This window comes from Bubalus kerabau, chromosome 8, assembly GCF_029407905.1.
Source record: "Bubalus kerabau isolate K-KA32 ecotype Philippines breed swamp buffalo chromosome 8, PCC_UOA_SB_1v2, whole genome shotgun sequence".
NCBI lineage: Eukaryota > Metazoa > Chordata > Mammalia > Artiodactyla > Bovidae > Bubalus > Bubalus kerabau.
Genome location: NC_073631.1, coordinates 79,342,445 through 79,356,855, shown reverse-complemented (window position 1 = coordinate 79,356,855; position 14,411 = coordinate 79,342,445). Strand labels below are relative to the sequence as shown.

General features: G+C 50.0%; 1 protein-coding gene and 1 long non-coding RNA gene across 2 annotated transcripts; one reads left to right on the top strand and one right to left on the bottom strand.

Annotated features, from left to right (window-relative positions):
- Positions 1–1,081: 1,081 nt before the first annotated feature.
- Positions 1,082–9,501, bottom strand: IGFBP3 (insulin like growth factor binding protein 3). Its single transcript, XM_055590661.1, has 5 exons — positions 8,963–9,501; positions 5,791–6,017; positions 5,194–5,313; positions 4,022–4,158; positions 1,082–2,493 (listed from the first exon to the last, which is right to left on the bottom strand). The coding sequence occupies exons 1-4, from the start codon at positions 9,369–9,371 to the stop codon at positions 4,033–4,035; spliced, it is 882 nt and encodes a 293-aa protein (XP_055446636.1). The 5' UTR covers positions 9,372–9,501; the 3' UTR covers positions 1,082–2,493; positions 4,022–4,032.
- A 123-nt stretch (positions 9,502–9,624) lies between these two features.
- LOC129658590 (uncharacterized) lies at positions 9,625–11,138 on the top strand. Its single transcript, XR_008717429.1, has 2 exons — positions 9,625–9,942; positions 10,627–11,138. It is a non-coding gene; the product is annotated as an uncharacterized LOC129658590 (long non-coding RNA).
- The last annotated feature ends 3,273 nt before the right edge of the window (positions 11,139–14,411 follow it).

Here is a 14,411-nt window from a genome sequence, read left to right as displayed (position 1 = left end):
TAGTGTGTTGATTTTCTGGTTGAAACATGGTAAGGTGTTGTCATAGCAACCACCTGGCCTTGGCCTCGGTGAGTAGAGCCCCATCACTCATTTCCTTGTGCCCTTGGGGGTGGTGGCTGGGGACCTGCACTCAGGGCTGGTAAAAGCTGAAGCCTAAGAGTGGAAGGTCTACCTAGGTGACCGAGGAAGGGAAGGTATGGGGAAGAACCAGGTGGGTGCAATTCGCATGCTTACTGGATGCGGCAGGACAGCATTTGGAAGAAAAGGTGACCACAGGTGTGGAAGGAGGTGGAGAATGAGGATAAGAAAGGGCATGTGATTTGGGGGCTTCCAGGAAGACAAGCCCAGAGGGCTTATAGACTCGGCATCCTGAGCAGCTCACAGCTCATAGTGGCTCCAAAGGGCCTGCCAGGTTCCTGCCCAGGTCCCCAGGACCACCTCCCACACCCCTGGTGCCCAGAGCACCCACAGAGCTCTCTGCTCAGCACACACAGCTCTGTGATAAAGGGCCCACCTTAGATGTTCTACTAACAGGTCAGGAGATTCCTTGATGTGCATTTCATCCTTTGATGCCCAGAAGTCACAGGCTCAGAACTTTGCCTGAAGAGGCTCTGGGACAAGGGGCAACTGTTCCAAGGCTGCGGAGAGGGGACGGAGGCCCTGGAACCCCGCCCAGTGTCTCCTGGGGTTTCTATCCCTTTCTGGCCGCATCCCCTCCCTTCTGCACACCAGAGAGGGGTTGGCTGAGCTGATCACAGGACAGGATGTGTGGCTGAACGCTCCAGAGTGTTCCCTGCCTTCTGCTCAGCCAGGAAGGCTGCCCGGAGTGGTGACAGACAGGACAACAGGATAAGGCCACGAGGGTCAGGTGGTCAGTCAGGTCAGCAATCTGGCCTCCTAGAACCAGCAGCTCACTGCAGACACGACCCAGTGCCCCCATGGGTAACCAGCAAAGCTCTGGGGTGGCTCCTTGGGTTCTCTTGCCAGAGACGCAAGCAGGGAAAGTTGGAAAGTTCCAACTACAGCCGGAACCCCACTGCCCTCTGGTTAGTTAGTAACACAAAAACTGGAGGAAGGGGGATTTCTTTATGGTAAAAATTTTATTTACTATTTATAAATACATTGCAAGACAAACTTTTCAAAAATACTTTTTTTTTCTCAAAAACTTAATTAAAAAAATAAAGGAAAGCTAAAAGGTAGGCGGAACATCTTTGAGATCCCTTTGTGTTCTCCAGGAGGGCTGTGTGCAGCATGGATCCAACCAGAGGCTGCAGGGGGGTGGCCAGGGACCCCTCCCTGCTCTCCTGCAGACTTGGGAGGGCGCCCCCGGGAGAGTGGCCAAGCCCCGTGCACAAGCCCCCTCCCTCGGTCGTGGCTGTGTTTATATTCTCTAGCAATGCTTACAACTCATCTAGGATTATCTAGTATAGGTGCTATCATATTTGGACGATGACATATACACTGTGAACAGTCAGGAAGAGGGTACTCTGTGTGTACTTGTGACTTAGAAAGAAAAGGAGGAAGTCCAAGTGCACCAAGCAAGGGCGATTCTCTGTGCTCCCAGCATCCCTGATAGGCTCCCCAACAAGCCACTCGTCTTCCAGGTTATATAGGATGATTATTTTTTATACTGTGCCAAGGAGGACAAAAGGGGCGAGATGAAAAGAAACCTTTTTTGCCTTCAAGGAGCTTATCTTCAAGAATAAACTTGCTCTTGAATGGCTGAGTGGGAAAACAATGTTTTCCGCAGTCATCTGGAGAGCCAGGCTATTACTTGTGATGCCTCTGGCAAGTTGCCCTGCCCCCTTGCCCTATGGGGCTTCAGCAAAGCCCGTGTCTTCAGAAAGCTGCCTGACAAAGAAGGGTCAGAAATCCCCGCCTTTGTCGGTTTCCAGAGTTCCCTAGAACATTCTTGTCATTTTTTTTTTTTTTTCCAAACAAGATTCCACTTGATTCCCTCCACTTGTTTCCAAGCAGTGCAGGCCCCTTGAAGATACAAAATATCTTCTTGGTCCAGGGACCCTGGCCCCGGTAGCCCCGGGTGGGTGTGTCAGGATGTGCAGGCATAAAAGGACAGGGCGTTCCTCTTCTTGATGAGGCCTTGTCTCGTCTTACAAGTGCAGACGAAGCGCGTCTACATGAGCCACACGCGTTGCTAAGGCATGAAGTGGAGGGTTGGCTGCGGTGAACGGGTGGGGAGGGTCCCAGGGCAGCGTGAGCTTACGGCTGCACTGTGCTTGAGCTTACAAGTATTTTTATAGGAAGCAACGAGAAAAATCAAACTGCATTTCACTGACTACTGGAAAGTGGAAAGATGCCAGGTTCACCATGTGGAAGAAAACTAGGCATTTCAAACATCTCTTTCTAAACTTTGGTTTAAAAAAAAAATCAATTCACCACAAAAAGAAATAGAAGTCGAGGCTGTAGCCAGCTGCTGATCATGTCCTTGGCAGTCTTTTGTGCAAAATAAGGCATATTTGAGCTCCACATTAACTAAAACAGAAAGAAAAAGGAATGTGTTGAAATAAATCTCCCCCAAATCAAAAGGGCTCAACGCCCACCCTGGGATAACAGGCATGACACCCACACATTTGGCAGGGCAGCGGCTCACCCTGCACTTTTTAATGAAGCAGAGGACTCCATGAGATGCCCACGATGTCCACTAACATAGTCGCCCTAAAATTACAATTATTTTTTTTTAACTTGCAAGGAAACAGAACTGATCACTAAAAATGACATTTTCTTCTGTTTACTTAAATTTGTCTTGAGACCATGAAATATATTTCTTTTTTTCTCCCAATGGCTCTCAGTTATGAAAAGAAAACAAAATGAAATATGATTTTATTCTTTCACACGACGGTTTGAAATTTCATTTTCATATTATTTTTTTTTTTAGAAAATGATTCATTAATGAGCTTGCTCAAAAATCAAGGAAATCACAAGTCAAAACCATTCACTAGTTTGCAAAGGAAATACATTTCATAAAGCCTGAAAACAAAAGTTTAACAAAAAGTTAAACCAAAAACATGTTCATTGTTTCCATCATTGCTAAAACCTGGGGCTGGTACCTGATGCTTGAGGAGTTTTGTTCTACAATAGTGCAGTGTTAAGTATGACTCATGGGCTTTAAGTGATACTAACTAATCTTTGATAAGATCTTTCATTAAAAGCGGTATTTTATACTACAATTAGATACACTTTCATCTTACTGATCTGATTTTTCTGTGGCTCTTAAGAGTGTCACCAAATAAAGTATAATTAGGACAAGGCCAATTTTATGTTTGGTGGTGCTGGTGGTTTGGTCACTAAATCATGTCCAACTCTTGTGACCCCATGGAGTATAGCCTGCCAGGCTCTTCCATCCATGGGATTTCTCAGGCAAGAATACTGGAGTGGGTTGCCATTCCTGTCTCCATTCATATTAGATTTAAGTAAACTTTATATTAAAATGATACTAGTCATTGACTCAGGAGACCTGTAATGTATTTTACCAGAGAAAAAAAAATGCTACCATCTTTTAGAAATTCATTCTTTCAACAAGTACTTTTGGATGAAAACAATTTACATGTGAAATTAAATGAACCATGAGGCTCGTGGGGGAAAAGCTTAACTTTGGAAATCTTACACTGCATGTGTAAGAATGTTTAAGTGCGGTAAGTTCTTTAAAATGAAGCAAAGTGTCTCTTCCCAGGTGGCGCAGTGGTAAAGAATCCACCTGCAATGCAGGAAATGCAAGAGATGTGGGTTTGATCCCTGGATTAGGAAGATTCCCTGGAGAAGGAAATGGCAACCCATTCCAGTATTCTTGCCTGGAAAATTCCATGGACAGAAGAGCCTAGTGGGATCATGCATGTGAGGTGTCTCTCAGACAACCTGGCCACAGACCCTCTTTCCTGCTCTTGTCTGGGCAGATTGAGAGCTCTGTCTTGTGTGTAGGCTACCACCCCCTGGGATCTACAGGTGCCCTCCCTCCAGGGCCGGGTCCTGTGCCCCCGTGGATCTGCCAGTCCCCAGCACTTACGTGGCCACAGTCTACTTGCTCTCCATGCTGTAGCACTGCACGTCCCCTTTCCCCTTCACGTCGAAGCCCGGGAGGGGCTGCCCGTACTTGTCCACACACCAGCAGAAACCCCGCTTCCTGCCCTTGGAAGGGCGGCACTGCAGGCAGAGCACAGATTAAATGAGCCCTGAGGAGGCTCCGCCTTGGGGGCAGGTGGTCAGCACCCAGGATGGCTTCCCAATGTGGTCTCTGCTACCCTCAGAAAGCACAAGTGATTAAGGCCTTGTGTGCACAGCGTGTGTCTGGGGCCGTGATGGGTGGATGTGAGTGCCCCCCAAAACGAGGGGACCTGGTGGTTTTGTGTCCCTCAGGGTCTCACAGGGGTGGACACTGGACCCTGTTGGCCCTGCAAAGTCTATCTGCTGAATGGGGGAGGCATGACGATGCCCCATCTTCCCTGTGCTTGTCACATCTGGGTCTTTCAGCGTACGCCCCAAGCTGTGTATCTAGTACCTTCTCAGGGTAAGTCTGCTAAATAAGTGATTAATAGAAATATACAAAGAGGCCAAACAGACCTCTTCAGTGATCACTGAACAGCATGGGGCCCTCTGATTGAGGTCACTACTACCAACACTTTGAACATGGCTGTGCTGTTCTGTGATTAATTCTGTAGGTACTGTGGTAGGAGTTGTCCCACTAAAAAGTCAGTTGAGATGCTGTTAGAACATGATCTGAAATCTACGCAGGTGCACTCCCTGTGCCTTCAAATGAACACATCTCCCATGTGTCTGATCCTGTACAGCTGGGCACCATCAGGAAGGCATGGGTATACAAAGGTCCGACATGGGACCTCAGAAGAAGCTTCCTGCCATAGGACATTACATCAGGCTTCTTGGGAGTTCTCTACAATTGCTGATAAAAAGTGTCCCTCCATGGTGCAATGCTAACATGTCTTGGTCCCTCCATGGCTAGTACAGGGGTCCCAGGAGGCCTTACACTGCTCTGCGGGTTGGGAAGGAGTCATGGACGGTGAGAAGACACTCAGGTGAAGCCCCTCTGGTCTTGGGTGTGGTGGGGGGGGAGGGGATAGGGGCGGGAGCAGGGGCTGCATCCAGACGACTCAGGTGGAAGTCTGTTCCCTCGTCCATATCAGTGGAGGAGGGATAGGAGCAAGTTGCTTGGATGGTGCTCACCTGCTTTTTCTTGTAGAAGCCCTTCTTGTCGCAGTTGGGAATGTGGATGCCCCTGGGGCTGAGCATGTTCAGGAACTTGAGGTGGTTCAGCGTGTCTTCCATTTCCCGGCGGCAGGGCCCCTGGGAAGGAGGCATGGGTTACCTGGGAACTCTGTGTCTGATAAAACCCTGTAACACCCAGGGGACTGACCACGTGCTCCTCGAGTATCTTTTGTCTGATTTAGTTGTCACTGTTCCTGTGCAGATGCCAACCACAGCCCCCTGTCTCTCTTGTGATTCCCCAGGGCAAGCTACAGGACTGGGACAGGGATACACAGGCCAGGACACTCAGAGGCCAAGTGAACAAAAAGAGGCCAGCTTTGTGAGAACACTGCTCTGCCCAGTCGAGGCCTGGAGAGCAGTGCACTGATTCTCCTGGGATCTCTGCCATAGGGGAGGGTCAATATCCCTTCTGTAAGCAGGGGCTCACAGCTGCTCGGTGCATCAGCAGGACCACTGGAGTAACTGCTGGGCTCTTGAGTAATGGTGACCCTGTGATCTCTGGATACCCAGGCCAGGTGGCCCCACCCCCACATCAGCAAGAGGAAAAGCTCTCACGTATTCTGTCTCACGCTTGGACTCAGAGGAGAAGTTCTGGGTGTCTGTGCTCTGAGACTCGTAGTCAACCTTGTAGCGCTGGCTGTCCTTGGCATGACCTTTCTTGATGACATCCATCTTGGTGTGGACGGGGTGGAATTTGGAGACGGGCACCCGGTGTGTGCTGGGGACAGCCTGGTTCTCTGTGCTCCCCATGCTGTGGTCTTCTTCCGACTCACTGCCATTTCCTTGGAGGACACAAGGAGGCAGACTTGACGGTCATTGATATTCAATGACCGTCTTTTCAAAATCTTACCATTTTGATCAAGTCTGATCCATACGGAAACGTGACTCAACAATTCCAAATAAGTTTAGAAAAAACACCACGGTAAAGTATTATTCCATAATATTAGTGGTGAATGGTACTCCCTTGGCCTCAAGAAGTCATCTTTTAAAAATTAAATGTGATGTGCTTCTACAACATATGTGCTGCTGAAGAAAATGCTTTTCATGCTCTCAGCTTTTCCGTATCTCTCACCCTCCACCAGGAGGGGGCAGACCTGAGTCAGTGAAGGCTCAGGCCCATTCAGAACTCTGGTAGGGCTACTTCAGAGCAGGCCTCCTGGGTGTGGGACTTGTGGACAAGCGTATCTTCGCCCCACCTGGACTTGCTGCATCATAAGCACTGGGGTGATGGCAGCATCTGGGAGTCAGCAAGCCCCAGGGATTCTGATTCCAGCCTGTCCTAAGTGCTACCAGGTAAAGGGATCAGATGGAGAAACTGAATTCTCTGCAAAGTAGCTTTACCTCAGGCACCTGGACTCAGGAGGCCTGTCTGGTAGTGTTCTATATGGTGTTCACTGATGCATCTCTTACTCACTGTCCAGGTAGGGTCTGGAACACTCAAGAGAGCTACACAGACCCCGTGCATTCTGGGGCACTGTCCTGGATAAGTCCTTCCTACCCCCTTTGCACAAGAGCAGAGGGGACAAGGACATCTCCATCTCTCAAGGCTTACAATCCTCTGTGCCAAAGAGCTTCACTCTGGGAAGGAAGCCACTTCCTGCAGATCTCTGACTGTAGATCTAATGCAGACACACTTGCTATGGGCATTGGAATGTCCACAATGCCACTGGAATGTCAAGGACTCTGACTAAATGTACAGCTGATGCGGAGCCAGGATGCTCTGCCCATTTCTTTTCCTGGATGAACCTGGGATGTTAAGGGAGAAGGGCCAGTAGAGAGCCCCTTTCTTTTGCCTGGTTCTATGTAGCCATGAGACTGTCACAGGATGGCTTCACTCTGACAAGCAGTGCCCTGAGGCCATCCTCCCAGGTGGGGCTCAGTTCACTATCTGATCCCGTGTCTACTACACCTGAGGTGCCGAGTGTACTGCTGCAGCTGACCTGTTCTCTACCCTCCCGAGAACACATCCATCGAGATGGCAGCCTGCCCACCCTCCTGGAAGCCCGCCAAGGCTTCTGGCTCCGGGCTCTGAGGAGCAAATGCCTCGCTTTAGCTTGGAGAACGCTTCTGGAGGGTTGAGTAAGGTTGAAAGATACTCTGCTCTGTTGCAGAAACCCTGCTCTCTTCAGGAGGCTCTTTGGACAGGTGTGCTCACCGGGGAGTTTGGAGAAGTCCCCATTCCCTATGGTTCTGATTTCCTCACCCAGGAAAAGAAACGGTTCCTTGAAGAGAAGTGGCAAAGTTCCCAAAGGTTCTGGTGTCTGGGAAAGCACAAATTCAACCAGCTCAGATCTGATACAGTAAGTTTTTAATTTGGTTTCAATTTCCTTTCATCTTAGTTTTCTCTTTTCAGGGAAGTACTGGGCCAAAGGGGAATGCTAAGAATATGTAAATGAATGTATTTGCATTTCTTTTTCAAGAACTCTTGAGTAATTTCTTTCAGTTTCTTTCTAATGCCTGCTGACAAGCACAAAGAGCAACCCCTTCCATTTAAGCCACAGATAATTGTCTTAAGCTTTTGACTGTGACTTAAATTTACTTCCCCCCCCTCAAGCGAATTTGAGAAGTCACTTAGATCTTTTTGTTATTTTATAATAAACTACATCAACCTATACTATAGAGATCCTATGACAGTAATCATAATGCCTATGAAAGTCTGGCCCCAAACGATAATATCTGTAACAACTTCTAAGATCACCTTTTGAATTTCCCAAAATGCACAGTAGCAGTGAAGTACACACACAGCAAATGACCCAACTGCCCTGAGTGTCAAACACACCCAGGAATTCTAACAGTCTACTATAGCCAGTGTATGTTTTAGGCAGTTGTAATTTTACCTTTTCCACTAGTCTTGGAAAGGAAATAGCCTCACCTGGGAGAGGAAACCTGCACGGAGGGAAATTAGAAGGGGACTTCCATCCTTCTAGCCACGGATGTTGGGGCGGGTGGAGGCTAGCCTACTGTGCTCTGTCCAGCTGGAGGTTGGAGGTGGGGGCTTTTTCTCCTCGCCTTCAGCGATGTGGAAACTTCTTCACTCACAGGACTGAGGCTGGCTAAGCATGCTTCAAAGTTAGAGGAACACCTGCCACCTCCAGAGTCACTTTTTCCTGAACTTCAGGTTGTCCGACTGCAGAAGATATACCCGGTTCCCACCTCCCTGGTTTTGGGACACCCCTGGACGGGACACTGCTTTGCAAACTCTGATCTGTGCATATCTTAGTACTGTTAAAGCCAGGTACCATTTTCTACAACCTGCCTGCCCACATTCCCGGTCCAAATGCACCCGGCCCGGTCCCCTGCGCCTCTAGGTCCGCAAGAATCGTCCGCGTGGACACATTCGTTCTTAGTTCGTGGGAAACCCTAATCGGAATTGGGCCACACAGTACACGCCCACATTTCCGCGCGGCGCCTGCATGAATGGCCGGAGAATCTCCTCTGTCCATGACCTCTCCATTGACCACTAACCTCCAAATCTGCTCCCTCCCTCCCCAGGGAATCTATAATCCGTTTTCGCCGAAAGAGGTTTACAATTTACAAGAACTCGCAACTCAAAGAACGAAGAGAGTGGAAGGCCGGTCGGGAAGGGTACCTCCGGCAAGCGCCCTCGCGTCTTGAGGCTTCAGCTTTCCTATGTACAACCCTTGGGGCGGGAAGAGCTACGAAGTGGCACCACCTGACCTTAGCCCAGGGGTGCGCTTCGGCAGCGCATATGGCGCGGGCAGCTCACCTGACGCGGACGGCGCGGGCAGCAGGTAGGGGCGCAGGCGGCCGACGGCGCTGGCGTTGGCGCAGAGCCCGCGGCCGTCCAACAACGCTTGTAGCGGGCGCGGATCGCCAGGCGGCGGCTGGCAACGGAGGCCGGAGCCACAGCGCTCGGTGTAGACGCCGCAAGGCTGACCCTCGCGCAGCGCGCACGTGAGACAGCAACCGCAGCCCGGCTCGCGCACCAGCTCGGCGCACGGGGGCGAGGGGGGCGGCGGCGCGCACTGGGCAACGGCACGCGCGTCGCACGGCTCGCAGCGCACCACTGGGCCGGCGCCCATCGTGCCCGCCCCAGCTCGTGCCGCCGGCGGTCCGCGGAGCAACGCCAGTGCGGTCAGAGCCGCAGCCCAGAGCGCGGGGCGTGCCCGCAGCATGGCGCCCGCCGCGGGGGCCGGATGCTTGTCCGGCCGGGGGGCGCGGGGACTGGGCGGCAGCGAGCTGAGCGAGGCTGTACGAGCGGGGCCGGCAAGGGCTGGCACTCAGCTTGGAATAGCTGCTGCGCTCGCATCTGGGCGGTCCGGGGCGCGCCGGCCGCTATATAGAAGCCGGGCGGCCAAGGACACGCCCCGGAATGGCGCGCCGGCTGCCGGGCGGGGGGCGGGGGCGGGGGCGGGCCGGCGCAGACCCGGCTCAGCCGACCCGCGCCTAGCCCTGTGTTGCAGTGTCGAGTGCGGGGGCGCATAGCCCGCGGCCGCCCCGGCAGGCACCTGTTTCGCTACCGCAAGCCCGGCGGCACCCCCCCCCCCCCATTCCCGGAAACCTGGCAGCCCCACCAGTCTGCAGTCCCAGGTGCCTCCGGCCACCTAGGCGTCTTGGTCATCCCGGGTCTCCTGCGTCCCAGGCCACGCCAGAGACCCTGACCTGGGCCACTCCCTTGCAGCCGCCCTTCTCTCTCTGTGGCCCAGGTTGAGGTCGCTCCGCGTCGAAATGGTGTCAAGGAAACTGGTGAGCGCAGCTTCTCACCGTGTGTACTTTGCAAAACTTTGAAAAATTTAATTCCTCTGGTCGGGGGGTGGAGGATGCATTTCTGAATGAGGATGCCCGATTCGCATCTAGGTCTCAGGGAGCCAAGGACTTGGGGCTTTACCACAAGCACCTCGCCCCCCACAAATGCGCGTCTGCAGGTGCGCACGTTGTCTTCCCTCTTTCCAGATAGACTTCTCAGTGCCATGAGGGTTCGCACTTTACGGGTGTCTGCAAGTCCCTGATTACTAAAGTGGACCGGCGGCAAATGGGTTTGTCAGAGATTTGACATCACGCTTGACTTTGTTTTAGGTATTTTCCCTGATGAGGTTTTCAAATAGAGCTTATATTCACAACAAAAGAATAAGAAAAAAAAACCATAAAACGAGCATTGCTGAAGCGTAATTAATAACTGAACAGTCCTTAAAATTGGTGATATTCACTGTCTTTTTTCAGGCTAGTTTTTTTTCAAGTTCCCAGCGGTGCGTTTAAATGGAGACTCGGGGAGTCTCGCTCGTCTGTGTAATCCGAACACTTCGCATTATGCAGGGTGGGGGGCGGGGGGTGGTGAGCCGGAGGGCACAATTGCTCCCCGAAGTCTCCGCGAATCCGGTGGGCCAGCTCCGTGCGAGTCTTTTCAATGGTGTCTGCCCTCCCCTTCCTTAGGTGACCAACAGAGGACGCCAGTGGTCCAGGATTGAATTGGGAATTATCAATACACTTTCAAGGTTCTTAAAAAGAGCCTGTGGATCAGCAGTGGCAATCCGCGATAACACCACTGGAGCGGAGTCTCCTGGACGCTGCGGAAAACGGATACTCCCCGGCTAGGAGGAGGATGGGCATCTAGGAGGAGCCTTTTGCAGTTTGCAGTAGAAACATCAAATAAGGACCTCCTTGCGTTCCCTCTTGTCCATAAAGGACAGGAGACAGGATGGGACATATCCCTTTTCACTAACAGAATTCAGTTGGCCTGATTATGATTGGTGATAGCTGGGGTCAGCCTGGTTATCTTCACCTCATGACAGAAACCTCCCATCTCCTTCCTCCACCCTGGCCAGAGCTCTCCTCTTTGAGTGTGTGTGTGTGTGTGTGTGTGTGTGTGTATCACCATAGCTAGCCTCCTTTTAGAAATTGGCAAGGCCAATTTACTCATACCAAATAAATAATAATAGTAATAATTGAGAGTCTTCCCTGGTGGCTCATATGTTAAAGAATCTGCCTGCAATGCAGGAGACCCAGGTTTGATCCCTGGGTCAGGAAGATCCCCTGGAGAAGGGCTGGTAACCCATGCTTATATTCTTGCCTGGAGAATTCCATGGACAGAGAAGCCTGGCTGACTAAAGTCCATGGGATCGCACAGAGTTGGACACCTGAGTGACTAACATGCGCACACACACACACACACACACACACAATTATTGAGGTTCTACAAAGGAGAGGAGATCAAAGGCAAACAGAGGATTTTGCCTCCCCCAGCCCACAAAGCCACAGCCCCTCGTTTCTGTTACCCACCGTACCCCACCCAGAACTCAGACTAGATTGCCCTCTTTATTGTGAACTGTGCCATAACCATTACTCTTTATTCCCTTTCTCCTGTACTACTTCTGCATCCGTATGTCATCTGCTTTGACAGCCAAGAACAAGAACAGAGTCTCCAATTTCATTGGAAAGTTAAAGGAAACAAAACTTGCTCCTCAATAATTAACCATGGATAACTTGACTGATATTTTAGATGGTTTCTACATAAAAAGAATATTGGAGTGGCAAGTCCACCTCTGTTTAGTACTGTGTTATACATGAGATGAGCTGGTCTTTGGTCAGTATGACACTTTTTACCAGCATTATCATCTGAGTAGTGGACAAGGGACGCCCAGGGAGAATGTCTAAGTCACCCTGGCCTTGCATTTGGAAAAAAGGTGAGTGTTCTGCGAGGGAGTCCCTAGGGGGCGCCTAAGCGCCAGGATGTCCTTCAACAAACCAGAGACCAAGATAACTAAAGGTTACATTGTAACTTTCAAAAACATTCCACAACCACATTTTATAGACTGTCATGGCCTTTTTTCTGAAATCTTGCAACAGGAAGTAAGTAAATCTGTGGCAGTGATGTGGGAAAAATTGTATTTCAATTTTAGTCATTTTTATTTGACACAACTGCAGGGAACCACACCCCTCCCCACGGCCCCCCTTCCCCGCCCCCCCCCCAATGTAATTGTTGCAGGGTAAACTTGGGGACTTGAATGGGATAAAACTTAATTTTATGGCATACTAATTTTGTTCAACTTTAATTAATCTGGAGTTTATGGTTATAACATAAACTATAGCAGTTAGTAGGAAAGATGGCTTTTCCCCCTGGGGAAGGTACTTGGCATACAATTGCTGAATTGTAGCAGACAACCATTGGCATGAAGGACAGGAGACAGGATGGGACATTTCCTTTTCACTAACGGAGTTCAGCTGGCCTGGTTATGATTGGTGATTTCTGGGGTCAGCCTGATTATCTTCACCTCATGACAGAAGCCTCTCATTTCTTGGAGCCCACTGCTCAGCTCACAGACACCTTGTCTCCATATGACATCTGCCTCCCTTGCTTCTCTTCTGCCCTAGCTGGACATGCCACCCTACCGTCTCTCTCCCTGCCTCTAGCAGTGGGCTCTCTCTTCCACATCCCAGAGGTGTAGCTGTCAGGTTTACCTGCCAGAGTAGGCTTTGAACAGAAACGTTCTAACTCCTAGAGGGGAGTGATGTTACAGACCTGTTTCAGGGATGGGTGCCATTCTGCCTAAAGCTTTGCCATTTCCCACTAGGAGATGTGGGGGTAGGGAAAGGGAACCTAATTTCTCCTCTATCAGGTGGTCTGCTAGGTAAGCCTCCTGAATTTGTGGATGCATTACTGGGCTTCCCCAGTGGCTCCGAGGTACAGAATCTGCCTGCAAATCAGGAGACACAGGAGATGTGGGTTTGATCCCTGGGTCGGGAAGATTCCACTGGAAGAGGGCATGGCAACCCACTCCAGTCTTCTTGCCTTTAGAATCCCATGGACAGAGGAGCCTGGCAGGTTCAGTCCATAGGGTGGCAAAGAGTCGGACATGACTGAAGCGATCTGATTACGCCTGCATGCAGGACACTACTGATGGGAAGAACACTAGAAATCACCATAACCTACAAATAACACCATTAAGAGTTTATCTGTCCTCGAACTGAGCACCTCCATGTGCTGGCCACAAGGTCTCACAGGCTGCTGGAAAGACTGATGGGGACCAGACAGTGGTGGGCAGTATGACCTGGGAAATACAGCAGAGTTTACTAAGTCTATTTGTGACCCCGAGGATGAGGGGTACAGACTTTCCTATGGAAGGAGCTTCAGAGAAGTGGTGGCATTGGACTTGAATTTAAAGAGGGGTATGAGCATGCCCATGAAAACTCAGCAGTGGCCACAGGACTGGAAAAGGTCAGTTTTTATTCCAATCCCAAAGAAAGGCAATGCCAAAGAATGTTCAAACTACCACACAATTGCACTCATCTCACACACTAGTAAAGTAATGCTCAAAATTCTCCAAGCCAGGCTTCAGCAATATGTGAACCGTGAACTTCCAGTTGTTCAAGCTGGTTTTAGAAAAGGCAGAGGAACCAGAGATCAAATTGCCAACATCTGCTGGATCATGGAAAAAGCAAGAGAGTTCCAGAAAAACATCTATTTCTGCTTTATTGACTATGCCAAAGCCTTTGACTGTGTGGATCACAATAAACTGTGGAAAATTCTAAAAGAGATGGGAATACCAGACCACCTGACCTGCCTCTTGAGAAATCTGTATGCAGGTCAGGAAGCAACAGTTAGAACTGGACATGGAACAACAGACTGGTTCCAAATAGGAAAAGGAGTACGTCAAGGCTGTATATTGTTACCCTGTGTATTTAACTTATATGCAGAGTACATCATGAGAAACGCTGGACTGAAAGAAGCACAAGCTGGAATCAAGATTGCCGGGAGAAATATCAATAACCTCAGATATGCAGATGACATCACCCTTATGGCAGAAAGTGAAGAGGAACTAAAAAGCCTCTTGATGAAAGTGAAAGTGGAGAGTGAAAAAGTTGGCTTAAAACTCAACATTCAGAAAACGAAGATCATGGCATCTGGTCCCATCACTTCATGGGAAATAGATGGGGAAACAGTGGAAACAGTGTCAGACTTTATTTTTGGGGGCTCCAAAATCACTGCAGATGGTGACTGCAGCCATGAAATTAAAAGACGGTTACTCCTTGGAAGAAAAGTTATGACCAACCTAGATAGCATATTCAAAAGCAGAGACATTACTTTGCCAACAAAGGTCTGTCTAGTCAAGGCTATGGTCTTTCCAGTGGTCATGTATGGATGTGAGAGTTAGACTGTGAAGAAAGCTGAGCACCGAAGAATTGATGCTTTTGAACTGTGGTGTTGGAGAAGACTCTTG